Source organism: Lampetra fluviatilis, chromosome 15 (genome assembly GCF_964198595.1).
Source record: "Lampetra fluviatilis chromosome 15, kcLamFluv1.1, whole genome shotgun sequence".
Lineage (NCBI taxonomy): Eukaryota > Metazoa > Chordata > Hyperoartia > Petromyzontiformes > Petromyzontidae > Lampetra > Lampetra fluviatilis.
The window spans coordinates 13,979,434-14,005,021 of NC_136289.1; the positions used below are offsets into that span (position 1 = coordinate 13,979,434).

At 57.3% G+C, this 25,588-nt stretch overlaps 1 protein-coding gene across 1 annotated transcript; it reads left to right on the forward strand.

Moving 5' to 3' along the window:
- Positions 1-239: 239 nt before the first annotated feature.
- Positions 240-24,314, forward strand: CRACDL (CRACD like). The gene is made up of 10 exons (XM_078863335.1): positions 240-330; positions 5,403-5,488; positions 10,407-10,551; positions 11,263-11,386; positions 12,004-12,105; positions 12,686-12,796; positions 13,720-13,860; positions 14,477-14,549; positions 15,049-16,062; positions 19,815-24,314. Exons 2-10 carry the CDS (start codon positions 5,431-5,433, stop codon positions 19,946-19,948), a joined length of 1,902 nt encoding a protein of 633 aa, XP_078719461.1. The 5' UTR covers positions 240-330; positions 5,403-5,430; the 3' UTR covers positions 19,949-24,314.
- Positions 24,315-25,588: the final 1,274 nt, after the last annotated feature.

The following is a 25,588-nucleotide window of genomic DNA, read 5'->3' on the forward strand; positions in this document are numbered from 1 at the left end:
AAGGAGCAACGAAACATGTCTCGTGTTGCAGCAGCGACAGGGATCGTTGCGTCGCGTGACCGCGACGGATGGTCGACGGCTTGAATCCGTTTTCATCCAGCGGCGGAGATGGGTCACGGCCGTCGGCGTGAGCGCGTTGCTGGGTGCGTCGTGCGATGCCGCGCGCTGTGTGCGTTGCTCAGTGTTTGCGTGCGCGCGCGACACGTGTGTCCCGCAGATGCGTGAGCAGCAGTGACCGCACTCGCCCATCCCGCCCGGATCATCGGGCGTCCTCACTACCCCTCCCCGCCCCCTCCGGATCTGCGCAGACTCAAGACACCAACGTGCAGGGTAAGACACGGGGGCACCTCCCTTGCTGATGATTGCTGCAGAGAGTGATGCTCGCTGGGTGGCTGGATGGCTGGGTGGTGACTGTGCGTGGCTCGGTGGGTGGCTAACTTGGTGGGTTGGTTGGTTGGTGAGTGGTTGGGTGGGTGGGTGGCTGCGTGGGTGGTTGGCTGGGAGGGTTTGTGGCTGGGTGGGTGGCTGGATGGGTGGCTGGGTGGGTGGGTTCAACAAAATAAATGTGCAACACACCGTCTGTAAAGAAGCAGTAAAGCGTGCTTTGGGCAGGACACGGGACGATGGCAGACGGTGTCATCGGTGGAGGGGGTGGGGGGCGCGCCTGAGATGGAGCAATGAGATCGGCTCATGCGTAAGAGCTCTATGGATCGCTGCCTCTCAGGATCACGGCTTCATGTGCCATGCGATTGTCATTTTTATTTTGTGTCTTTTCTGGGTGCTTTGGTGCCTTGTCGCTAAACTTCAAACACTTCTTTGGAAGGGAATCGATTCCAACATCTCAATGTGGCAGGGACTCGGTGACACTTTTCTGGGTAAATATATCCCGTGATGTCTGCACTGCAGGCTGGTAACAGATGCCAGAGGTGGTGCAGTTGCAGGGCCTGCACACTCGATAAAGCACCACCACCACCCACTACTCAGACCGAGCCAGCCCTGGCCACGCAGCCACCCACCAAGATGCTGATTGTCATGATGATCGGTTTCATTTGTTGAACCGGGTGAGAACTCAGTTCAAATCAAGTACTCTTGCGGTGTAATTTTTGACTTGGGCAAATTTCGACCCTGACGCTGACAACACAACGGCCCATTGTTGTGAATGACATCAGTGGATCTTCAGCGTTGGCTGGTTCACGGTTCGCTGGACGCAAACCGTGAACCTCTTCAACAACAACCGGCGAAGACAACGCTACCGCCAGGCCGTGTGACCGCCCGATGATGACGATGAAGATGCTGCCGATGAGTGCACCGCAGCCGAGCCTGTAGCTTCCTCTAACGCCGCCATGAGGAAGAGCGGCTCCCTGGGGAGATTATGAAACTTGCCGTATTTCACCACCACCACCGCACGGCCGATCCCGGTTCCTCTCCTGCTCTGCCAGCTCTCTGCCCATGAGGCCAACCACACACATTCTTGTCACCAGCCTATTTATCTATTTATTTCTGATTGCCCTAATTCATTCTACATTTTATGAAAATGAAATGAAACTGTAGACACGGGCTTGGTGGGGACACGCCGCTACAATAAGAATAATACATCACATTTGTATAAAGCACCTCTCTGCTGGTTAGTCGAGGCGCTGTATGGCACACACGAAACATGCCTCGTAGGCCAAGGGGGAGGAAAAACTGAGAAGGCGGAGATACGCTGATTCAGAGTCATGAGGTCCAATAACGGAGTGGCGGCCGAGGAGCGGATCTCGTCCGAGAGCCCGTCTGCCGAGGAGATGGAGCGATGGAATTGGCTCGTGTCCCGGCGCTAGAAGGTGGATGATTACATCGCTGGATTGTGAGAGGTGGCGGCAGTGGCGGCGTGGGAAGTCCTTCATCCAGCAGTTGAGCGACCATGGCTGCTGCTGCTGCTGATGATGATTCATTAAGAACCCCGAGTGGCTGCATCTGATCGACTGTTACTGTCAGGGCTTGGGGGCTCTCTTGGGGGGCTTTGCTCAAGGGGACTCCGAGGGGTTGGTGCCAGAGGGCGAGACACGTCCACAGACTCAGAGGCTGGGAGAGAAACAAAGAAACTTTGTTGGAACGGAGCAGCGATTCCTCATTGAGCCTCGATGCCTCGGCTCGCGAAGCATGCAACGTATCATTTGCGTAAGAGTTTACTATTTTTGAATATGTCGCGTGTGATCGGTTCCGGTGAACCCTATAGCCTCTGGAGGCCGATGTAAAAAAATAAGTAAATATTGTTTAGATTATAAACCATCTTGACGCGTTGCGGCGCGATGGTGACACGCCTCACGCCGGTGGGAGACGTTTGATAACGGCGCCGGCAGAAGCTGGAGACACGGCACGGAGTTGACGGGGGGAGAATACAACACGAGGTGCGAAATGTGACGAAATAAAGCAATTGTCTCTTCATTCACTCTCACGATCCTCCTACCTCTCCCCTCTCATCTCACTCTACTCCCCTCCACGCACTCTCCTACCTCTCCCCTCTCATCTCACTCTACTCCCCTCCACGCACTCTCCTACCTCTCCCTTCTCATCTCACTCTACTCCCCTCCACGCATTCTCCTACCTCTCCCCTCTCATCTCACTCTACTCCCCTCCACGCACTCTCCTACCTCTCCCCTCTCATCTCGCTCCCCTCCACGCACTCTCCTACCTCTCCCCTCTCATCTCACTCTACTCCCCTCCACGCACTCTCCTACCTCTCCCCTCTCATCTCACTCTACTCCCCTCCACGCACTCTCCTACCTCTCCCCTCTCATCTCGCTCCCCTCCACGCACTCTCCTACCTCTCCCCTCTCATCTCGCTCCCCTCCACGCACTCTCCTACCTCTCCCCTCTCATCTCACTCTACTCCCCCCCACGCACTCTCCTACCTCTCCCCTCTCATCTCGCTTCCCTCCACGCACTCTCCTACCTCTCCCCTCTCATCTCACTCTACTCCCCCCCACGCACTCTCCTACCTCTCCCTTCTCATCTCACCTTTAATCAGTGGTAGGTTGCTCATTCCTATGGATGTTGAACTTCTTTTGCACCGTATGTAGCCAACCGTGCTAAAATTTAGTTTTAATTTTCCTATTCTGCCCCCACAGTTTTAAACTCCCTTCCCCCAGCCATCCATGCACAGGGGAGGGAGGGGGAAGGGGGTACAACTCCAGCGGTGGCCCAAGCACAGGGAGGAGAAGGAGAGGGGGGGCTGAGTGGCCCTCCACACACCCAAAACCATTGCAAGATTTTATTTTTTACAAATTTACACGAAGCGATGGGGGGGGGGGGCACACTCGAGCCAACTACATATACAGCTGATTTCTCTTGACAGGCTTCTATACACTATGTGTGTGCACACGCTACACGTGTGTGCACACGCTACACGTGTGTGTACACTCTCTATAGACATCTCTCTGTTTTGTCAGTGACACACGTGCCCCTGTATGTAGATCCGCAAAAAGCGATGGCTGTTGTTCCGCGTGTCTCAGCGGGTTGGCATTCCGTCCCCTGGGTTCAAGAAAGGACGATTCGCTTCACAAACCCACGTGCTATTGAGTCTCGCCGGGCGGGAGTGACTCATCGCGCGCATCCGTGCCACCGCCGCCGTGGCTCTGGGAAGCCCCCCCCTCGCCCCCCCGGCCCCCCCAGCCCCCTCCAGCCCCCTCCAGCCCCCCCGGTCCGCGATCGCGAAGGAATTTGCAGGGCATTGGCGGCGGCGCGGCGGAGGAATGCGCTCGCTGCCTCCGCTGTGTCCCCCCCCCTTCCCCGCTACGCTCGCTCCGCTGCTGTGTGTCCCCCGCCCCCCCCCTTCCCTGCCGTGGGAGTGACGGCAGCGTCCGTGCCAAACTCTGCCCCCCCCTCTCCGTGAGTCCCGGTGTGCTGTATTGTCCTCTGGGTAGGAGGAGGAATGCGAGGGGGGGGGGACATGGGGGGCCAGGGCCACTGCGAGTAGCCCAGAGGCTTGGGGGGATGGGGAGGTGGGCGAGGAGGGCCGCTGAGATCCCCTCCCACGTGCGGCGGTCTCGGGCACGAAATTAAATGAGGGCAAGAGGCGAAGCGTGGTTGGCACGTGGCCCAGGTGCACGGGATGCGATGCCCCCCCCCCACCTTCCCGCCCACCCCGTCCAATCCCTCCTCCCCACCTCTTCTTCTTCTTCCACGTAGCCAAGCGCCGAGGCCCTCTCCGGCGCAGTTGCACCGCCCTCGCAACGCCGCCGCCGGCGAAGGCGGTACGAACGCCCGCTCCACAATCGCGCGACGATCGCTCGACGATCGCTCACGGCCACGGCTCTCAGATTCTATCTCGGCACCTGCTCAACGCGCTTCGCACGCGCTCACAACTCCCGCCGCAGCCGCCCAGCCGGATGCTGCACCTCGCGGTGGAGCCCCCGGTGGGAGTCCGGAGGGGCCGGCCCCTCCCCCCCCCCCCGCGCTGGCAATCCAGCGCGGGGGGGGGGGCCGCGCCCGCCGAGGAGACAGAGCGACGAGGTGGGATGGTTTGCGGGAGTTGGATAGATCGATCGCATCGCGCTCGTAGCACGGCGGTTGATTGGATTCGCTCGTACGGCAAGGGCAGCTTCACGTTCTGGATTGAGTCCAAGCTCATGACGAATACTACAAACAAGCCCCATCATCAGTGAAGCAAGTAATTTGCCTTAAGTTTTTTGTTTATATAATTCTAGTTGTAAATGCACGCTCCCGGTTATGAGTCCCGCATATCATCATCGGCCACGGTCTGTCCACTGCTGGATGAAGGCCTCTGCAAGCCGTTGCCATCTCTCACGGTTTTGTGATGCAAAAACAAAAGTCCACCTGCCTCGTGCACGCGAGCCGATTTCACCCGTTCCATGTCGACCGCACGTGTGCTCTTGGCGGTGCGTTCCCTCCGTTGGCTCACATCGATTCTGAACGATTGATTTTTTTTTGCTCGCGCAGATCTTGAGCGTAAGAACACTTTTCAATCAATTCGTGTAAGTTGCTGAGTCGACGCGTGCCCGACGGCCACTTCTACACGCGGGAAGGGAGGAGGGAGGAGCGAGGGGGGAGGGAGAACAGGATGTGGTTGGTGGTGGTGGTGGTGGTTTCTCGTGCTTGTGCCGTACTTGCCGAATGGCTGAGTTACGGATGTGCGCCGCACGGCATTCGCCGATCGGAGGTCGTGTAGGTACAACGTCGGCGTTGGCACGCAACCGCGATAAATATCAGAGCGGCATTATATTCGTGATCGTGCTGCGTGCAGCCTTGAAACTCTACTCGGGCACGCACACAGCTACCAGACACCGCTGACTCTTATTTTCCCCTCCCTCCTCTCCACCTCTCCCTTCCCACCCACCTACCTCCCCTTTCTGTGATCTCCCACTCTCTCCTCCCTTTACCCCCCCCCCTCCCCCATGAAGGGCAGCGGCCGGATCAGAGGTCATCCCCATGGCATCGGACGCCACGGAAACCAAACAGGAAGCGGAGATGGAGCCAACGGGCGAAGGTAGCTGGCGGGCGAGAGTGGCGGGTCCCACCCATCGCCATGGAAACACTTTCCAGCACCCTCTGGATTCCAGGGCCCTCTGGGATGGAATGCAAAATAAGATTTTAGTAATTATCTAGACATTTGCGCACGTGCAGTCCTTTTGTCAATCCACTGCCGGATTAGCACGGTTAGCCCACGTACGGTGCGAAGGGCACGGTTGGCCACGTACGGTGCGAAAGGGCAGGGGGCCGCTGCTTGCAGGGAGCCACTGTGCCTGCAACAAAAACGAGAGGCCACGATGCGGCATTTTGTTTAAGCGGCCACAGTTGCCACGCCCTGCCCATGAAATTCTGACAAGTCAAAACCTGCGCAGGGCATGCCTTGCCTAAACAAATATATATATTACACGTATTTTTTTAACATCGGAAAACTTTTGAGCCGTAAACCACGTGGACTAAACCATTATTTAGCTTTGGAGAGGAGGAAAGACACACCTGTGCTGTTTATTTGTGTAGCCCTTGAGCTGTCAGGGCAGGGCAAATATGGCCAGACGAAATAAACTTGTAGGAGTTACGGAATTCCTCGTATTTCAGCAACGAGCTTGTCAATGAGGTGGAGTTCTGCGCTTGATCGCTGCCCGAATCCAACGCGGGGACGTGCGTTTAGCGAGCTCCTCAGCTGTGAGCACGATCGCTGGGTTGCAAGTGAGAAGTAGGACATGTTACTCCACTTTGTGGAACTAAAAATATCCCTTTCTTATTCATTTGCAGCCCAAATTATATTTATTCGGGGGAGCGGCGGTGCAACGGTTAGCGCCCTGCGCCCCGTGGTTCATGTCGAGGGATGTCCACGGCCATCCCTCCACCAGCTCCCACAGAGCAGTTTGTTCAAACATGTCTCATGACCGACACGGCATAAGGAGGCTCTGTCGTGGATTATCAAATAGCTGTTATTTATTTCTCACGTATTGTACGTACGTTGAACTTCCTTCGCACCATACTTCACCAACCGTGCAAATCGGAGGCGCAGTGCGTCCTAGAACCGCTCCTTCTGGCCTCAACAAATGCTCGCGAGATGCATTTTTCTTTTCAAGAGGGTAGACATTTAAACGGAGTGTAATTCCAAAAACGTTTATTTACTGAACCTAACAGCGCCGAGAGAGACAAACCCGGAACCAAACCCTCGGCACGAATCGGCGACGCCACCTCCCGAACGGACGGCGGTTTGGCAGTCACCGACACGCCGACGAGCATTGTGGTGGGCTGCATGCGAGCCCCACGCCTCTCGTTTTGCCGGTGACGGCCGCCGCCCGTTGTTTGTTTGCCGTTGCCACTCTGTGGCTCGCGTTGCCGGGGGAAACGTTTAGATTTTTTTTTATCATTCAGAATGGGGGAAATGGGCGGTAGCCGGAGCCTTTGAGGCTCGTGTCACGGGGACGGAATGTTTCTGGGAACCGCACGCTTGTTTGTGATGGGTGCAGCAACCCCCATGCCCCCCCCCACACGTGACTCAAGGTAGCCACTTTAATTTCTCAAGCTCGTTAGCGCCACTCGGCCGTGGAGCTGAAGCCGCTGACGAGAGCGGCCGCCGAAAATCCCATAAGTGGAAATGTGGTTCGTGCGTAAGCTGTTGAACTTCTTGGTTTCGTGATCACGGCTCGTGGAGTTTCCACGCCGAGGTTTATCGCCACATTGGGTAGAGGGTGACAAGCGGTGGCGTTGCCGTCAGTCCGCGACGGCACGACGCGTCGCAAACGACACGAGGGCCACGGCATTCGCGGGGTCGTCGTCGTCGTCCCACTGCGTAGGCCCTCCCCGTTGGGTTGCGTCACCGCACAACCCGAAAACACAGCGGGAGAGCTGTCTCGTGTCGGCGGCCATTCAGCAACATATCATTGATACATTTCTCTTCTTGGTTCTTTCGGTAAAGTCACGTAGAAGGGAAATAATAAAATAATAAAAATAAAACATAATAAAATAATTATCACGACGTTTCGGCCACAACGCAAGCAGCCGTCCTCAGGTGAAGAAACAGGTCTGTCGGGAAGACAGTCTGAATGGAAAAAAAAATTTGATACATTTATTGTTTTAAACTCCTCATATCCAGACAGAATTTTTTTTTACACTGTTGCTGAGCACAGACTAAAATTGGCCCTGAACGCCCAGGGGCCAGCAACAAACAGTCCTCTCACGGTCGTAATGGATGACTGTGAGAGCGTTCCTCGAGTTGAGGAATGGTGACAGGAGTTTGGGAAGAGAGGCGATGGGAAGGAGGTCCCAAAGTCGTTTCGTGAGATGTGTTTTTGAACAAACAAAATAAATTTTAAGTTATATATTAATCGCTGTATCATCCAGTAAACGCGATGGCTTTCCCGCATCGCAACCTAAGATAAGCCGCCTAGACCGTTGTAAGTGTTCATTTAACGATTTCGTTCTTGTGCGACTGCGTGTTATAGGCGTTGTAGATTTTCAATGATTCGACTCACGGCGGAGTCGTGTCGAGTGAACCTCAGTTGAAGGTCGTTGAAGTAAACATTTACTGGGACTCAAAGTCAAGCAGCTCGGTAAACACAAAGACGTTGGTCCAACATCGCTTGTTTGCTGGGAAAGCGCAAAAATGAATAAAAATGCTAAATATAATTACAAGGTTATGGGCATCTGATGTTGACATAATCATCGTACCGTGAAAATTGACATCACGGCCAGGGTGGTGGAGTGTGTGCGCGCTGAGGCCTAAGGCCTTGCTGTCGCCACGTTTGATCGTCAAGAGCCTAGATCTTTCTCACAAACCCGTATGGATTTATCTGTCATTCACGACAATTGAGTACGTTTGCTCTTGGCGATATTGTTCTTCGAGGGCAGGGCGATCGTCACGAAGGAAGGCGCGCTGTTGTGTTTCACAGACACAGCCTGCGGTAGTTTCAAGGTAGGGAGCGATGTTAAGCCGTGACATCCCAATTGAGTAAATTTCAGTGTAGTTTTTCAAATTTGGCATGAATTGGATTGTGAAGCCTGTACACAAAGGCCGATTTTTCTCTCTCCAAAAAACCTCACGGGATCTTTAACATCCAGACGGAGCTTATTATTGTGCGGTTGGTACGCCCGCAGTGTTAACCAGGGCAGCCTGCTGGGTTTGAACCACGAACCTCTGCAACAAGGGTCCTATGCGCTACCAATGTGCGACATGATCTATCCACTGCCGGATTCAATTTTCCCCAAGCGTCCATCTTCCCTATGGCATCAGCTGTCCCTTTAAGCAGGCTTCTCCAAACCTACCACAGGCCGCGTTCAATGTTTACCAATCTTCGTCGTTGGAATGCAGAGAAGGTTACTGCGTGCTGCACACACCTGATGATTGCTAAACTGGTTCAACGTGATGTAGACATCGCTCATGTAAAATAATGGTACGTTAATTTGAATAGGCCCACCCTACAGTACGTGAGATGTACACAAACTGTTGTATAAAGGCACACAGACTGTTAGACCAAGTGCTGTTAGCAAGCACCTTTGAGAGGCTGGCATTGCACACGCGGGCGGGGAGTCTAGCACCACACACAGCCACCTTTGTCTCCCCAGTGCCAATCCATGTTTACGCACTACACCAGGTACTCATTTAAGGCTGAGTCAACCTCGGAGAGGCCCAGGATCGGCTTAGATATTTTGTCACCGATGTTGGCCGCGATTAGGATGTAATCTCGGCTCGCCGGTTACGTGGTGTAGTGGCTAACCACTGCGCCACCACTCCCTGCAAGTGAACAAACAGACGCACACACCGGTCCACTATCTTCATTTGAATCGTCGTCACTCTCTCTTCTCATTACATGTGAAATGTGTTTGTCAATCAGCGAGGCACCCGTGCGGCTCATTGCAACTTAATTTGTATTTGAACGGAGGAGAATGGCAAACAAAAAGAGTTGTTCTGCAGTCGGTAATGAGCACTTCGAGTTTGGGCAAATCCAACCACCAACTCATAAAGCAAACAGCGGCTCTTGTAGAAAATATCCACCTCGGCCGTGTGTTCCTGGGCTGCATGGACGTGAATTTAACCCTTTGTTTGTAAACAACAGCCTAGGTGGATGGCTCCAGTGATGTCCCATAAGGTGTCACTTGGTCATTATTGGAAGATAACGGTCACTGCAGGGACATCGCTGGAGGGCCCGTGTCCCTTTGAAGTCTTTAATTCTCTGTAATGACGCTTAGGTTTCTGGCCAGAAAGCCACGTGATTAAGGTCTTGAGAGTAACTTCATTGTTCACTTGGTCTCGCCTGATCAGTTTCTGGTCCTTTACAAGGGGCTTCCCCCCCCCCCCCACCGGCATTTAGCTCTCGCGATCGTATCTGGATTAAAATGAAGGGACGCCCGCTTAGCCGCGATGGCGGCGGTCATTGTGTTCACGGTGACGTGAGGACCTACAACAGGCGGAGCCGGCGCGAGAAGGCGATCGTCCATCCCGGCCGCTCCCAACTCGTGTGGGACCGCCCGGGATGGAACGGCCCCGCCGTGCAGCTACCGGGGAAGAGCTGTCGTGTTATCGGACGTCCGGGTCCCGCCACGACCGTCTCGATCCACGCCGTGCGTTCTCTGTCGGCCTCGTGTTCCTGCCGCCGTGGAGAGAGAGACGCGACGACTCCACGCGCGTTGTGATGTTTGGTGCCAAATGTTAAGGTTATTCGAATTTCGGCACAAACCGACGAGATGCGTTCCTGCCGTTTCATTGGGGGCTTTGGAAGCTGGGCCACCGGCTGACCGCCGTTTCCTCCCACCGGTCTGTGGTTCCTCTCACCCGAGTCGTTCTCTCCGTCTACGAGGGCGAGCAAATGCTGCGCGCGTTACAACTCGATTGTATCGTGCCCTATTCTAAAAGAATCGGATAGCCCAGCTACAAATGCTGACGCTGCCACCTTGCTTCATGTGCTGCCCCTTTTCGGCTTTCCCAGAAGCCCCATCGAGTGGGAAGCGCCGCTTCCACTTCCGCCAACAGCTGAGGAGGCTCTTCATGAGGGCCAAGAAGAAACCCAACACGCATAGCGGCTCCGTGACGCTGCTCAACGTCCCTGGCGCTGATGACAACGCTGACGACCGGTCAGCAGCTCCACAGCGCGGATAAGACACGCGCGAGGGGACACGCACGTGGACGGACACACGCTCACACGTGCACGGACTCACGCGCGCACATGCACGCACAGACACACACGCGTGGCGCTGATGGTTACACCCCACGCGACGTATGCATTAAAGCCTAGGCCAATCTAGGGAAGGCCCCCAGGGCAAGTTCAGTTACCACTTGACCCTCGTGTTGGTTGTTACGTCTGAACAGTTAGCCATGGACGGGAATCGAACTTGGGTGGCCGGGTTCTTAGCACGGTGCTAACCACCGCATCGTAGTCATTCACACGCAGATGCATGCGCACACACAACAACACCTGCCACCACGGTGCCTGTGCCAGGCCAGGTACACACACACGGTTACAGTCACACGTCTCTCAGCAGCAGCTGCAGCCGCCGTCCTCCGTGAGCGTGTGTGCGCCGTGTCTCTCCCACCGCCTCCTCGTCTCTGTGTGACGTCTCTGTGTGACGTCTCTGTGTGATGTCTCTCATCTCTGTGTGACGTCTCTGTGTGACATCTCTGTGCGACGTCTCTGGTCTCTGTGTGACGTCTCTGTGTGACGTCTCCGTGTGACGTCTCTCATCTCTGTGTGACGTCTCTGTGTGATGTCTTTGGGTGACATCTCTGGTCTCTGTGTGACGTCTCTCATCTCTGTGTGATGTCTCTCGTCTCCCCGCTGTGGGCAGGCTGGGTGCGCGCGCCATGTCCCTGGACAGCGTCTTCCAGCCGGACGCGGCGTCCGCCGATCCTGAGCGGCCGTCCCGCGTGCTGTCCCAGGACAACCTCGCCGGCCGCGTCAGCGCCTTCAAGGTGACTCCGGCGGCGCCACCACCGAGTCGCGAGTGGGGGGCACTGTGCCCCCCCCCCACAGACCTCCCCGTCCACGAGCCGCAGCTCTGTTGGCAGGGTTGGTGGATCATGCAGAGATTATCGCGTGTTTTGGTGCGAGACTCCCAAACCGTGCACGGCGTCCAAAGATGACGCCCAAATTTGGACTCATTCATCGTCGTCGTCGTTATCACCGTCGTCAGCTATGGTCAATCCACTGCTAGGTGAAGGTTTCCCTGAGCCGCGACTGCCTCTTATCGACTGAGCAAATGCCGCACGAAAGTGACTTCATCGCTCCATCTCCTGCTCATGGAGCTCCTCGTTGTTGCCGTCGTTGTTGTCGTCGTCGTTGTCGTCATTGTTGTTGTCGTCGTTGTTGTTGTCGTTGTCCTTGTTGTTGTTGTTGTCGTTGGCGCTAGGCCCCTGTTGCTTCTTCCCGGGCTGTGCCGTAGCCCTGCTCTCTCTCTCGTCCAGAGAAAAAGGTCTCAGGATTCAGCGAGGCTTTCCCCTAGAGATGACACGTGTGACGTCACTGTTGTCACGACCGCAGTGGGGATCGCCCGACACTCCCCGTCTCCGCCCCCCTTCCTCTCGCGCAGAATCAGCTGCTGCGGACGCTGCGGATCGCCTCCCCGTCGCGACTCATCCCCAAGCGGCGAGCGACACCAGAGGGAACGGCGGCGGCGTCGACATCCCCCGCGGTTCGCACGGTGCCCCCCCCCCCCTCCTGACTTGCCGCTCGACACCTTTGGCACCGAGAGGAGGCCGTCCTCTCCCCGAGTGCAACTCCGGATAACGCGGAGCTCGCCACGGGGGGGTAACGAACACCGGGCGGATTCGTTACCGCGCCCTGACTGATGGCCCCACGCGAGTTATTTACACGCGCGGTAATCGCGTCCCTCAACAAACTCCATTATTTATTGGCTGTAACGCTGTAAACAAATCCTCGCCACTGTGCGGCGTCCTCGCATTAGCGCCGTTGCGTTGCGAGCGTGTGCCTCGTTGTGCTTCAGGGCGCACCCATGGGTTCACCCGGCTCTGCCGTGCAGCCCTCTTCCGAAGAGTTTTCGGCCTCCGTTGCCCACGCGGCACCGATGTCCGATGTTTTCCCTCTTGACGCGCGCCTAAAACCACGTCGAGGGCCGTGCTACGGCACGGCCGCGGCAAAAAGCTGCGGCGTCCGTCTCGCTTGGCTTATTCATTCGCTTGCGCTGGTCGCACCACGCCTTACGTCCGTGTCCGCTCGTGCCTTGCTTTGTGTTGTTCCGTGTCCGTCCGTAGCGGTGGTCGCAGGGCTCCTTGAGAACAAATGGGACGCAGTCCTTGCCGAGGGAGCAGGCGCTGGTACCTGAACTGGTGCTGGCGCCTGACCGGCCCCTGACTCCTGAACAGGTGCCCATCCCTGCTGCTGCTGGCTTACGCGGTGTTGCTTTGCCACTGTTTTTTTTTTTTGCACGTCATCGAAAAAAACCCAACGCATTGACAGAGGGTTCGACTCCCGCAACCACTGCCACGATCACAACCGCGATCGCCACCAGAATCGCCTCCCCCTCCCCCTCGATGCTGGAAGCAGCGAGCGGCAAGTCAATTGTTCATGTAAAGACCTATATAACTCAGAGGGCCTTAACTGGTCAAATGAAAATGGTTTAGTTGAGTAAAATTATTTGTACGTGGGTGTGGAGCTGGGTGGGGAGGGGGGCAGTTGGGTGGGTCAGAGGTCAGCAACGCCGAGACCGGTGCCACTGAGATTCTCCGATCCGCACGATCCGACACGAACGACACTTCAGTGTCAAGGTTGCACCACGAGTCGGCGCTCATCCCGGGTGAGACGTTGGCCAGTTTGATGGAATCTTCCGGAGCTCAAAGGACGACCTTTGGGCAACTTGCAAAACGCGAGTTGCCGTGACAGCTGCCTCCCGTCGTCTCGCCTGTCCCGCGGGGTGTCACAGTTTGGTTTGTTGACAAAATGAGCGGCAAGGATAACAAAACACAAGAGCTATTTTAATTCGTGTGGCTCCTACATTTCTGTTTTGTTTAATCACAAACCAGCCAAGGGATGATTGTAACGGAGCAGGCCAGGTTGTGTGCTGCCTGTGGGTCGCGCTTTGTGCACGTTGACGCGGTTGCGATCGTCTTTGTGGCGGTGGTCGTGGTTGTGATTTGCGGTTGTCGTTGCATCGCCGTCGTGGGAGTGGTTGTGGTTGCGGATGTGTTATTGGTCGCGATCGAGTTGCGGTCGCGAATCCGGTTGCGCCCATCCCGGTTGTTTTGATTGCGGTTGTGGCGGTGCGGTTGTGGCGTTGCGGGCGGTGCAGGGAGGCAGCAGCTGGTGCGCGCCGCTCAGCCTGGACGAGCGGCCCACGTTCACGGCGACGCTCGACAACACGGCCGCCAAGCACCGCATGGCCGTGCGGCCCCGCAACCAGCGCACGGGCGCAAGGCCACGCCGCACGGCCGTGAGCAGCGCCACCGCCACGACACCGCCCTCACCCCCCCACCACCCACACCCCCACCCACTCCCCTCCACCACCCACACCCCCCCACCACCCACACCCCCACCCACTCCCCCCCACCACCCACACCCCCCACCACCCACACCCCCACCCACTCCCCCCCACCACCCACACCCCCCGACCACCCACACCCACACCCCCACCCACTCCCCCCCACCACCCACACCCCCCCACCACCCACACCCCCACCCACTCCCCTCCACCACCCACACCCCCCCACCACCCACACCCCCACCCACTCCCCCCCACCACCCACACCACCCACACCCCCACCCACTCCCCCCCACCACCCACACCCCCCGACCACCCACACCCACACCCCCACCCACTCCCCCCCACCACCCACACCCCCCGACCACCCACACCCCCACCCACTCCCCCCCACCACCCACACCCCCCCACCACCCACACCCCCACCCACTCCCCCCTACCACCCACACCCCCCGACCACCCACACCCCCACCCACTCCCCCCCACCACCCACACCCCCCCCCCCACCAGCCCCAGCTCTTGCCTCTCGTCACAGCCTCTCCTCCTCTCTTCATGCCGTCACGTGCAGGACGCGAGTGACGGCGACGGCGCTCTGTCTCCAGCGTCCTCCTTTGGGGAGAGCCCCTCCCTCGCCGGCCCCGGTGAGTCTCCGCCGGACCCTCGCCCCCGCCGCTCGCCGGCTCGCTCGCACTCCGGCAGAGCGAGCGGCGAGCGGTCAGGAAGTTAACATCCTGGTCGGAGGTTGATTTAGCCCATCATCCCGCTGAGGTGTATAAAATTGGTACCACCCTATGAAAAGTGGTTGTCCTGTGGACATACTTACCCCTGCCATAGGAATGTGGAATTTCCAACACTGTCTTAGGGCCGTAAACGGAGGTTGAACACCACCTCGATGCTCATTTGAGCAGGAATTCACGTAGGAACATGACTCCGAGTCATAGCCCGAGTAAGAGGGATACTGGATGTGGTGTGCTGGAAGTATTTTCCACGTCGCCGACTCGGACCGACGCAGGGTAAAACTCGGCCTTCGCCAAGTCCAGCCTTCCCCTCGCTGTGGAGCGCGCGGCGGTCGCGGGGGATGACAGGGGAGCGGGTGGCGGTGTCGCGGTCTAATCGTACCGTGGTGCGCGCGTGAACCAGGAGGCTGGGGCCAATCGCCGAGCGAGAAGCAGCAACCCAAGCGGCCGGCGCTGGTCCCTCCCGGCGCCAAGAGAGCACCGCGCCCGCAGCGCGAGCCGGCACTGCGGGAAGAACCCGACGAGACGGCGAGCGCGGCTCGATCCCCGGAGCCCCCCGAGTCTCCGGCGAACGACGGCGGCGTTGCCGTCGTCGCGGCCCTGGAGTCTGGGCAGAGCTTCCGCCTCCCGCGCGTGCGGGTGAAGCCGGCGCCGGGCGCTTCCTCGCCCTCTTCCGCCGCCGCCGCCTCCTCGTCCGACGACTCCGAAGCGGAGGTGGCGACCGACGAGCCGGCGACCTACGACCCCATACGGCTGCCGCGCCCCACGCTGCGGAGCCCCAGCGACGCGGCGCCGGCGGGCGCCGACGACGGCGCCGCGGCGGCGGACTGCCGCGGGAAGCTCCCGCACAGGAGCTCGTCGGAGATCGGCTGCCGCTTGCCCTTTGCGACGGCGCGCAGCAAGTCGCTGCCCAGGGGATCGGACCACCTCCTCGCGCCGGCGGCGCGGGCCGTCGCTTGCGACGCCGTGGACGCCGGCGAGGTCGAGGGGCGGGGAGGCACGCGGCAGGGGAGCGGCGGCGGCGGCGTTTCCCAGAAAGTGGCGAAGCGCGGACGCGCGAGGACTCAGCGCCCCGTTTCGGCCGTGGAGCCGATGATCCGTGCCGCCTCCATGCTCTCGGAGGCGCCGTCAGGCTGGCCGGAGCTCGCCGCGGACGGCGGGGACGGCACGCGCCCGTTCGGGGTCAAGCTGCGCCGCACGCCGCAGTCGCAGTCCTTCTGCCGGCAGCAGCAGCAGCAACAGCAGCAGCAGCTGCAGGACGGTGGCCGTCTCCGCGCGAGCAGCGATGGCATCAAGAGCCTCGGCACGGTGGCCGCCGTGAGGGAGGGCAGCGAGGCCGAGGAGGCGGCCGGCGACTCGGCGCGGTGCGCTGGAGGGAGCAGGACTCCGGGCGCCGCCGATGTCAGGTCCAATCCCGGTGAGCAGCATCCGTGTGCGTGCGCTGCGCTACAATTCACGCTCGCGGCCACCAACACCGGCGACGATTATCTGAACCGGTCTTGGACCTCCGCTAGGTCGACTCAGCCCAAATTGAGTACCTGGTACGGTGTCTAATCATCGCCACTCGGGAGAGCCGGCCATGGTGCTGGCCACCCACCCTTGCCGTACCGGCCTTCATAGGTGCTCGCTAACAGTGGGGATGTTTGTCATTGTGCGTTTAATTTCCAGGCGGTGGGAGGGGGTTGGGGGTGAGGATTGTAAATCCTCAACCTCAGTTGACTTAAAACTGCCGCTCTACGTGGCCGTATGTATGTATGTCGAACTTCTTTCGCACCGTACGTAGCCAAACGCGGCAATCGGAGGCGCGTCCTCTGCGCTCTGTACGAAGCGGCCGCCTTTCCTCGCGAGCCGCCTCCTGCTTGCTCCGGCCCGGCAATTGTTTACGGAAAACGTCGACGGCCTAATCCCCTCGGTCGTAACCGGAGCGCTTTGTTCACGCGCGCGGCGCAACAATAGCTTCGCCCGTGCCTGGCGAAGCTTCCCCTGCGGCGATGCCGTCCGGCTCGGCGGCGGAACTTGGCTCCGTCGCTCCTCTCCCCCGTCCAATCGAAACGAAAAATAACCCCCCCGGGGGAGCGGGGCCACTCTTAATCACGTGCTAATGTGATGGTACTATAACAATAGGGTTTACCCTTATTGGCAATCATCCTGTCCGCATTAACCACACGTGTTTGTGGTGAACATGCAAACAAAAACACGCTCTGGTAATCGATGCGTCGTCTTTGAAACTGATTGGACCACAACAGAGACAGCTTTCTTGAGAGCCTCGTCTCAATCGGTGTTAGACCAGAGGTCGCCGAACAGCACACAGACAATGCCACTATCAGGGCATTTCTAGCTCAGGGTGAGAAGCTACAATATGGGAAAGGTCCCATATTGTTACTACCCTCTTGTCTACCCACTGCGGTGATGATGGCCTGCCCGATGCTGTGTTGATAGGTGGGGGTTGGTGTAGTGACCATACTTCACCACACTGGTCAGTATGGGTTTAAAAAAGACTGATAGGGCAAGTGACTGTTTTCAGTTTTTTTTTAAGTTTCATTTATTAGGTATAGCCCTGTGAACCATTCGGCTCTTGAATCGGGTGCAACCGCAACAAACAAAAAACAAAAACATGAACAAGAAAACATCTTAAAGTGACTATGTGACTGAGTGCAAACAGAAAATCCAAGAAAAGACGGCAAAATATTGCAGAAAAAGCACCGTACACCAACGCTGTGTGCAAAAATCCTAGTGGGATGCAAGTCAAACAACAACAACCACAAAACAACTTAGATTAAAGCCATCAGTCTAACTCCGTATGACAACAAACAAACATGGCCAAACCAAAACACGTTTTCGAAATCACCAAAATAAAGCCATAAAAGCAATGTAACAGTGATCATAGGAACTGTGACCGAAATTTCACAATAAACGACATTAACAACATGTACCACCAGACCCTGCAGCCATAGCTGGCTGCATGAGTCACTCCACAACAGCAGGAGCATCAGTCGGAGTATCAAACATTTTCAGTGCACCTGTTAAGGCCGGCACGGCACCTGGAGGGGATGGTGTGGCCAGCACTACAGCCGGTACTGTTTACAAAATGTACGAGGTACTCATTTGTCGGCTGGGTTCTGCCTTGGTGAGAACCGGAATGGGTTCAGATTACACTCACCACTGATGTAAGACGTGAGAGGGAATCGAACTCGGACCCCACCAGTGCTTCTCATTCAGGGCCAGTGCGCTAACCGCTGTGCCGCCATTCCCCCCCGCCGTTTGCATTCCTCTACATTTCACGTCGCGTGTCGATGATCAGTTGTTTGCTCCGAGCGATAAGTGGCGTGCGCTGGGGCGCGAGGTTCCCTGTTGGATTTGAAATGCACGTCACGCGCATGGACATCCTGCGTGACAGCCCTGCACGATACGCCGCACGACAGCCTGCGCGGCAGCTGGATACACTCGAGCATCCTGCACGGGACCGGGGTTCACCCCAGGCTGCCCTCTGACCCCTGGGCGCAGTGGTAACTCCGTCCGCGTGTTTTGGTTTGAGTAGTCCGAGTCGACGACAAGCTGTGGAATTTGAGTCAAGTGTAAGTTGCCGCCGCGTCCAGGGTTCATTTAAGCAGCAGGTTGTTGTCGTCGTCGAGGCGAAGATGGCACGGAATTAAAGGTCGTGGCTGGAGGTCGCCGCGTCCTGCTGGAGGGGACGCGATGCCGACCGTGGTCTCGCTCCCGCCACATTGGACAAAGTCACCCACCTCACTCGCTCACTCGCTCGCCCGCCCGCTCTCACCAGACGGGATTGCTCCACATGAAATTCACAGGACTGAAATGACCCGGACGTGGGCTTGGCCGACTGTTTTCCAGATGGCTTCGACCAGCAGTGGCTGATCGCCGGTGGTTGGCCGGCCCGTTGAACTGCTTGTCAGTGGGGGGCATCGTGAGTCGGCTGGCAACGATTCTCCCAGCGGTTCCACGTGATTTTCACGTTGCCATTCAAGAATCGATTCCTTTTTTGTCTCGATTTTACCCTCTCGTTTGTATTGTTTTGTTTGACTCCATTGAATGTACCGTCAGGATATCACACACACCTAATTTGCACGTTATAACAACGGCTTGACGCGTGGGCCGCGAGCATGGCCGTGGATGCAAACCGACTATCGGCAAATCGGAAAACAGGCAACCGGGGGAACGAATCGGAAACAAGCAGGTCAGCAGCGACTCTCCGTCGACGAGCCGCTGAGCCACTCCGAAGCCATTAAACTTTCAAGGGCGCCAGTCGACACGGCGCTGAAACGAAATCTGCACGGGCCTTGCCACGCGGTAGCCGCAGACGCACCGCCATCACCACGCGGGGGGCAGGGGGGCGGGGGGGGCGGGGGGGGGGGCACCTCCACTCACGCCGCGACCGAGCGCTCGCGTTACGCCGTGCCCCGCTTCGTCCGCTGGGATCGATGATGGAAGCACCAGCAGCCCCCGGTGCAGGCAGCGTGGACAGGTCGATGGCGACAGGCACGCCGCTCGTGCGCTGTCAGCGCTGTCTTTAGGGTTGCCGTGAATTCCGGCTGTGTGCGTGGGCCCGTGTGATGCATCGCCACAGCCTGGTACAAGCTGACTTATTTTTATGATTATTGTTAGAATCCACAGCCTCGGGGCTGCAAGTGGGAAATTCAGCCTCACCTGGGCCCCTCGGAGCTCTTACATATCTTTATTTACACCTGACGCACGCGTGCGTGTATGTGAGTGTGTGTCTGTGCGTGCCTAATCCTGACGGTGGCATCACAGCTTTCCGCGCAACGTGCTACGAACCCAAACCCAGCGCCTAGGTTCGATTCCAGTTCACGTATAGCAGTAATGGTGCGGTATTTCAAACTCTCCTGGTTCTTCCCGAGGTCAGCTCTGCCTTCAACGAGTGCCTGGCCTAGACATGAAGGTATCTAGACGCGGTTTTGGCCACGCAGCGGCCTAGCTGTCGACTGTGCAGGCGGTGCAACTGCTCAATGGCCTATGTGTCAGAGGGCCCCCCCCCCCCCCCCCACTTCATTTCTTGCACCAGGGGCCGTGCCGACCACGCCGCGCCACTGCGTCCACCCTCATTCGCCGTCGTGCGCCGCGCGCTCCGTGGACGCTCGCTGACCGCGGCCTCTCTCGTGTTTTCTGTGTGTCCGCGCGAACCACCGGAAGACGGGAGCAGCGACCCGTCCGGCTCGGACGACCACAGCCCCACGGACGGCTCCCCGCCGTGGCGCTCGCTGGCCGAGAGCAAGGCCCGCACGTGGTCCGACCTGGAGCAGCAGGAGACGATCGCCATCCTGTGACGACGTGGAGAAGAAGCGGCGAAGGTGGCGGCGGTGCGGCGGAACGAGGCTCATGGGAGTTGACGTCGGCCAGCTTTTGTTGTTGTTGCCCCCACCCCTCCCCCCGACAGTCGCTCTGCTTGCGACCGACGGACAGACGGACGGACGGTGCTCGATGTGGGACCCACGTAGCCACCGCCAGCCCCGCGCCGGAGTCCCATTGAACGTCCGTGAGCTTTTTAGGCCCCTACGGCGATGCCGCGCGTCTGTCCGCACCGCAGATTCCCGTCGCGAAACTTCGGTCGGAATGGATCGCCGTATCTGGCGTCGCGGGAATCTCCCGGCACCACCGGAGTTTCCCCGCTCCGGCCGCCGAGCCGGGGATGCCCGGCAACTTGAGGCCCGTCGGCCACAACGGTCTCTGCCCCCCTCCCCCGACCCGAGTCGTTTACGCTCTCAGTTTCATTTTATTTTTCACTGGCCGGAGCAATTACCCGCCTTGTTAACTGGGAAATAAGAAAAGTCAACAGCAGGAAAGGCAAACAGTGACGGGTGTTTGCTCGGCATGCAGGTGGGCCGCGTGCATGCGGCCCTCGTGCGCTATTTTAAGACGTCGCGGGCGGTTTCCTTTGCTCGAGTCCGTCGCTCGACTGCTTAAAGATTTATCGAGCCCCCCCCCGCACGCCACCCCCCCCCCCCCGCACCCCACCGCGTTTTTGAACGGCCCCCGGGGCTACGCAGTCGCCCGCATCCCTCCGCACGAATGCTTTTGCATTTTTAATTCTTGTTGTTTCTGCCGCTGCTGTTGCGCTCATTTTATTGTTTTTTTAAACGAATACGCGCGGACGATGTCGAAGTTGGTGAAGTAAATAGCCTCGGGGGCGGGGGGGGGCGACTGTAGACGCTCCGTCACCTTGCTCAAGCCTGCCGAAGAGACCTGGCAAGGGGCCGAGGGATCTCGATGCCTCGAGGGTCATTCGGAAACGGCCAATTTGGTGTCTTGGCGATGATGACGAGACCACTGCCGCGTCTGATGCCCCCTGCCGTCCGGAGTCCCCTTCCTCTGGGCGTCCACGCGGCAGGGCTCATGAGACCACGGCTCAAGACTCGTCTCTTCTGCCGACGACTTAACTCGGCACGCCCAGTGTCTCTCTCGCTACGGCTGTGGCGACTACTTAGTCGCGTGCCACTCACCGGTCTACCGGCGACCCACGAAATGTTCACTGAATAATCAAGCCCCGACCGTCTCTCTCCCTCCCTCTGTGTGACGTCTGCTCGTTCACACTTCAACCGTAACATCGTCTCAACGCTCCCTCTCCCTTCTCTCCTCTCGCTCTCTCTCCCTGCCGCCTGCAAAGTTACCATAGACGCTTCACTGTCGCCGCATCGTGAACGGGCCCCCCCCCCCCCCCCCGGCGCTGATAACGACGAGGGTGGCTCGGTGGGGGGCGACCGGTGGAGTTTGGCGGAGTTCCGCTCGCCGCACGGGTGAAGCAAGTGCCTTTGTACAGAAACCGCGTCTCTCCCACGTGGCGCGGCGGGTTCGCTCGCGGCCACGCTTTGCGCGCGTCCGTACGTGTGCGTAGGTGCCCGTGTACATAACACGTGAGACGATGAACGGTCAAAAAGTTTTGAGAACGGTGTGTGTATATATATTTTTTTACAATTTTTACAGTCGCGCTTTTGATTGCACTTGTTTTTCTATGATGGCGTCACTATGGTTACGATTGCATTGAGGGAAAAAATATATATATGTGTACACTTTGGCTTGAACCGTAAACGCTACCGTCGGATCGCTTTGACTTTTTCGCGAAACTTTTTGGCTGTCCGTCTACTTTTAGTTTTTTTTTGCCCGCGGTTCGTTTTGAACCAATGAATGTCGCTGTCGCTCACAACCGGCGGTCGGTCGGTCCGCCAATTGCTCAGTCGGTCCGTCAATTGCTCGGTCGATCGGTCAATTGCTCAGTCGGTTCGTCAATTGCTCGGTCGGTCGGTCCGTCAATTGCTCGTTCGGTCCCACCACTGGATGTAGCTTTGCACAACGCGGCTCCAACCCGCTCGCTCAACCTGTGTACGCACGCCGCCGTAGCCGCGGCCGTTACCGCGGCTGCCCCTGTCGGGCCGTCCGAGTTGGGATCCCCCTCGTCGTGTTCCCGTCCCTGCTTCATGTGCCTTACCTGGCGGCGAGACAAACCACACCTGCTGTCGAATAAAAATAATCGTGGAGCGCACGACGTGCGTGGCGGCACCTACGAGGGTGGTGTCATCTTCCCGCACGCCTCCCCCGTCCCGCTCGCTTGCACTTCCACTTCCGTAAGGCAGCGTGGAAACGCACCGGCGTTGAATCGCGTTTGAACTTTTTTTTTTCAACCGATCCGAGGGGGCAGCAGCAGCAACATCAGCAACAACATCATCAGCAACATCATCATCAGCATCATCATCAGCAGCAGCAAGCAGCAGCTGTCGCCCAGTGGCTGGCGTCGTCGGCGTCGGCGATGCCGTTCATTGGTTTGGACTGGGAATCGCAGTTTTGGCGACTCTTTGATCTTCCATTCATTGAAGGCGCACGCGCAACTCCCACGCCGCGTGCGAGCGCTTGCCTCCCCTCACACGGTGCCTGCCAGCATCCTGCACTCCGGCGTACCCACGTAGCCGTGGACCCGTCTGTGCGCACGTGAACCTGCACCCCGAACTCGCCGTTGGAGCCGTTGTTATTTCTGCGCTTGTTTACCCAGGGAAGCCTCGCTGAGTCTCGTGAATCTTTATCATGAGGGTCCTGTCAAGTCTTTTGTCAGTAGGGGTGCGATGGTTGCTCTCACGCGAGTAATTTGTGGGTAATTTGACAAATCTGGACCATGAAGCCGGCACGCAATGGCCTCCTCTTGCGAATGACGTCACTGTGAAGCTGACGGCGCGTGGGAGCTGCAAGCTAAATCCGCCCCGCGGTGAGAACCGGGGCAACCGCTGGATCCGAACCGCGAACGTCGTGACCGCTAGGCCACGCCGCCGCCAGTACACCGCCCCATCTGCATTTTGCATTTGTCTAACCCTCCTGGACCTACCTGTACTCACCTGTACTCACCTGTACTCACCTGGACCCACCTGGACCCATTAAACCACTCGCCCGTACCCGGCCGCACCATGGGTGCTCCTTGCCGATGTTCCCAGCTCCGCTGCCACCCGCCAGCCCCCGTACCCGTGGCGAGCGCGTTGCACGCGCGCTTACCTGCACGCCTACCTGCGCGCCTACCTGCGCGCCTCACTGTGCTTGCCGCCCGCACTCATTTCACGCGGTGGACCCGTACGTATTTACCTGTATCGAGTTGAACCGAAATCGCCACTATTTTATGCAAACGTCATAAACGTGTTCGTTCCTCGCCAGAGTTTCCACGCGCGTCGTTTCTGTCCCACGGGTGCGTGCGTGAAACATTGACAGCGCAAGGCTTTTGTTGTTGTTGTTGCTTACCCCATGTGTTTCATTTTCTATTGAGGCGGGATTTGTGTAACCCAATTTAGAGATCGTCACGTTGAAACTTCAGACAACAACAAAATACCTGGGCTACGTACAGTGCGAAAGAAGTTCTACATACACACAAACGGCCAGGACATCTCGTTTGCAAGAGTGACCGAAGGAAACACGTGATGACGACGACGATGGCCATGGCTGGTGGCCGAGACTAATGACTGAGTAGCAGTCAAAGCAGCGAAACGCGCCGGCCGGGAGGACGTCTGCTTGCGGAGATGGAGCGACGAAACGAGCTTGTGTGCAGGAGTGAGTTGGGATCGTTGCATGGTGGAGCACTGGGGGGGTGGCGATGGCGTGTGCAGGCCTTAATCCAGCAGTGGATTAAACATTCTAGAATAAATGCATTTAGGAAACAGTGAAAAGTTGTGTTTTTTATTCAGATTTAAAGCGGAGTAACTGATCATGTTCCGATAGTAACGCAGTGTGCGAGTATAAAACCCTTTTACATTGGCACGAAATGTATTTTACACAAGTGATCAATATGTACATACAGCATCATTTCATTACAACCACATTTACAGTGCAATTTACATTTGTATAACAGCGTCTAAACGCCACCGCATCTCCAGACACTGCACAGGAAAAATAAAGACACGTGATAGATATGGCACGTGACAACAAATGGGGGTCTTAAGTGGTCTTGACTTGAATCAAGAGGGCGACAGAATCCCAACCGCTCGCCGATCAAGAGGGAGGGGATGCCAGGCGATGGTGGAAGACGAACACAAGCCGAGGGATGACATCAAGGGACGATCGGTGACTTTGTCGAAGCACAGCTGTCAACCCATCACGGTCTACCCCGTATTCTTGTTCAGGGAAATTGAGTTTTCATGCCCATACCGCGTACAGCCGTTTCAATACTGGCAAACAAACAGGTGTATTTGGTTGTGTTTCTCCCTTGTGATGGGACTTTGTAGGGTGAACGTTGAGGTTTTTAAGGGCACGGGGTGACCAATAAAAAAAAATACACAATTTTAAATTCATTCTGTTACAGAAGATTACGTACATTTCATCCCGTGGATAAATTCGCATCGCACCTCGCATTCTCGACGACGGGGGGTTCGCGTGGAGGGTGCTCAAAACGGCCACGACAGCGGCGTTGTCGAGGCTGCTGCGGGGCCACGCCGTGAGCCCAGGGAGGGCTCGCGACGTGGTGGACTTCTGCCGATGCTCCCTGCGTCCCCGCACCACCGACCAGCGTGGTCAAGTATGGTCAAATAGCCCCACGGCCCTCAAGTGCAGCTGTGGATTGAACCAAAGTGCTCGCACACTGTCCATGTGTGTAGACACTGACAACGAGCAACGCGGATTTAATGTCGGAACATAACTCGTTAATTGCACACAGTGATGCGACGGCTTTAACTTGGTAAATGACAGAATCGGGCGTTTCGTTGCCAAATTACCCATCGTGCATCTCGCTCTCTGAGTGACTCACTATTGCGTTTCAAGTGTGCTCCTGGCAGCCCTTGAATGGAACTCGCGTACCAGAGGACGTGCGCCAAAGAGATGGAGTTATGAAATCAGCTCCACGTGCCGGTGGTAGGTGGATGATTAGCACTATTATTAGCAATTAACATCGCCGTATCGTGAGAGGTAGCTGCGGCGGCTTGGGAAGAATTTGATCCAGCAGTGAATTGAGCATGGCCGCTGCTGATATATTAAGTGATTTCGTTTTGATATATTTTTAAGAGGCCCCTCAAAACCTGAGGCCATGGGCGTGTAGCTCCGAAAACCCCTGCGCCACCACTGCCCTGCCCATCACGCGTGTCTCTCGCTCTCTGGGTGACTCGGTAGGTCATGTAATTCTGGTCACTCGTGTTTGCCAACATAATTAGGGGCAACATGCCCTGTCCCGGGCAGTCATAAGAGCGGGACTCTCAAGTTACGGAGCTCGCCTGGGCCGTGCAAGTTGGGGGTTCAGGGATGGGTGGTGCAGTGGTTAGCGCACTTTGCTAGGAACCCCCAGCCATCTGAGATTAGTACGGTTGGGCTACGTACGGTGCGAAAGAAGGTCAACATCCATGCATCTCCGTTTCATTCCCGACCACGGCTCACTTAACATGAGTGGCGAATGATATTTAAATGCCATCCTTGGCCTTAACATAGGAGTACCTGGTGTGTGGACATGTGCACTG

What these genes read in the sequence shown, in the direction of transcription:
- CRACDL (XM_078863335.1), top strand. Translation starts at nt 5,431, where the DNA reads ATGGCATCGGACGCCACGGAAACCAAACAGGAAGCGGAGATGGAGCCA. An exon ending in GCCGCGTCAGCGCCTTCAAG is followed by an intron (nt 11,387 to 12,003) that starts GTGACTCCGGCG and finishes CCTCTCGCGCAG; the next exon opens with AATCAGCTGCTGCGGACGCT. An exon ending in GGCCCCTGACTCCTGAACAG is followed by an intron (nt 12,797 to 13,719) that starts GTGCCCATCCCT and finishes CGGGCGGTGCAG; the next exon opens with GGAGGCAGCAGCTGGTGCGC.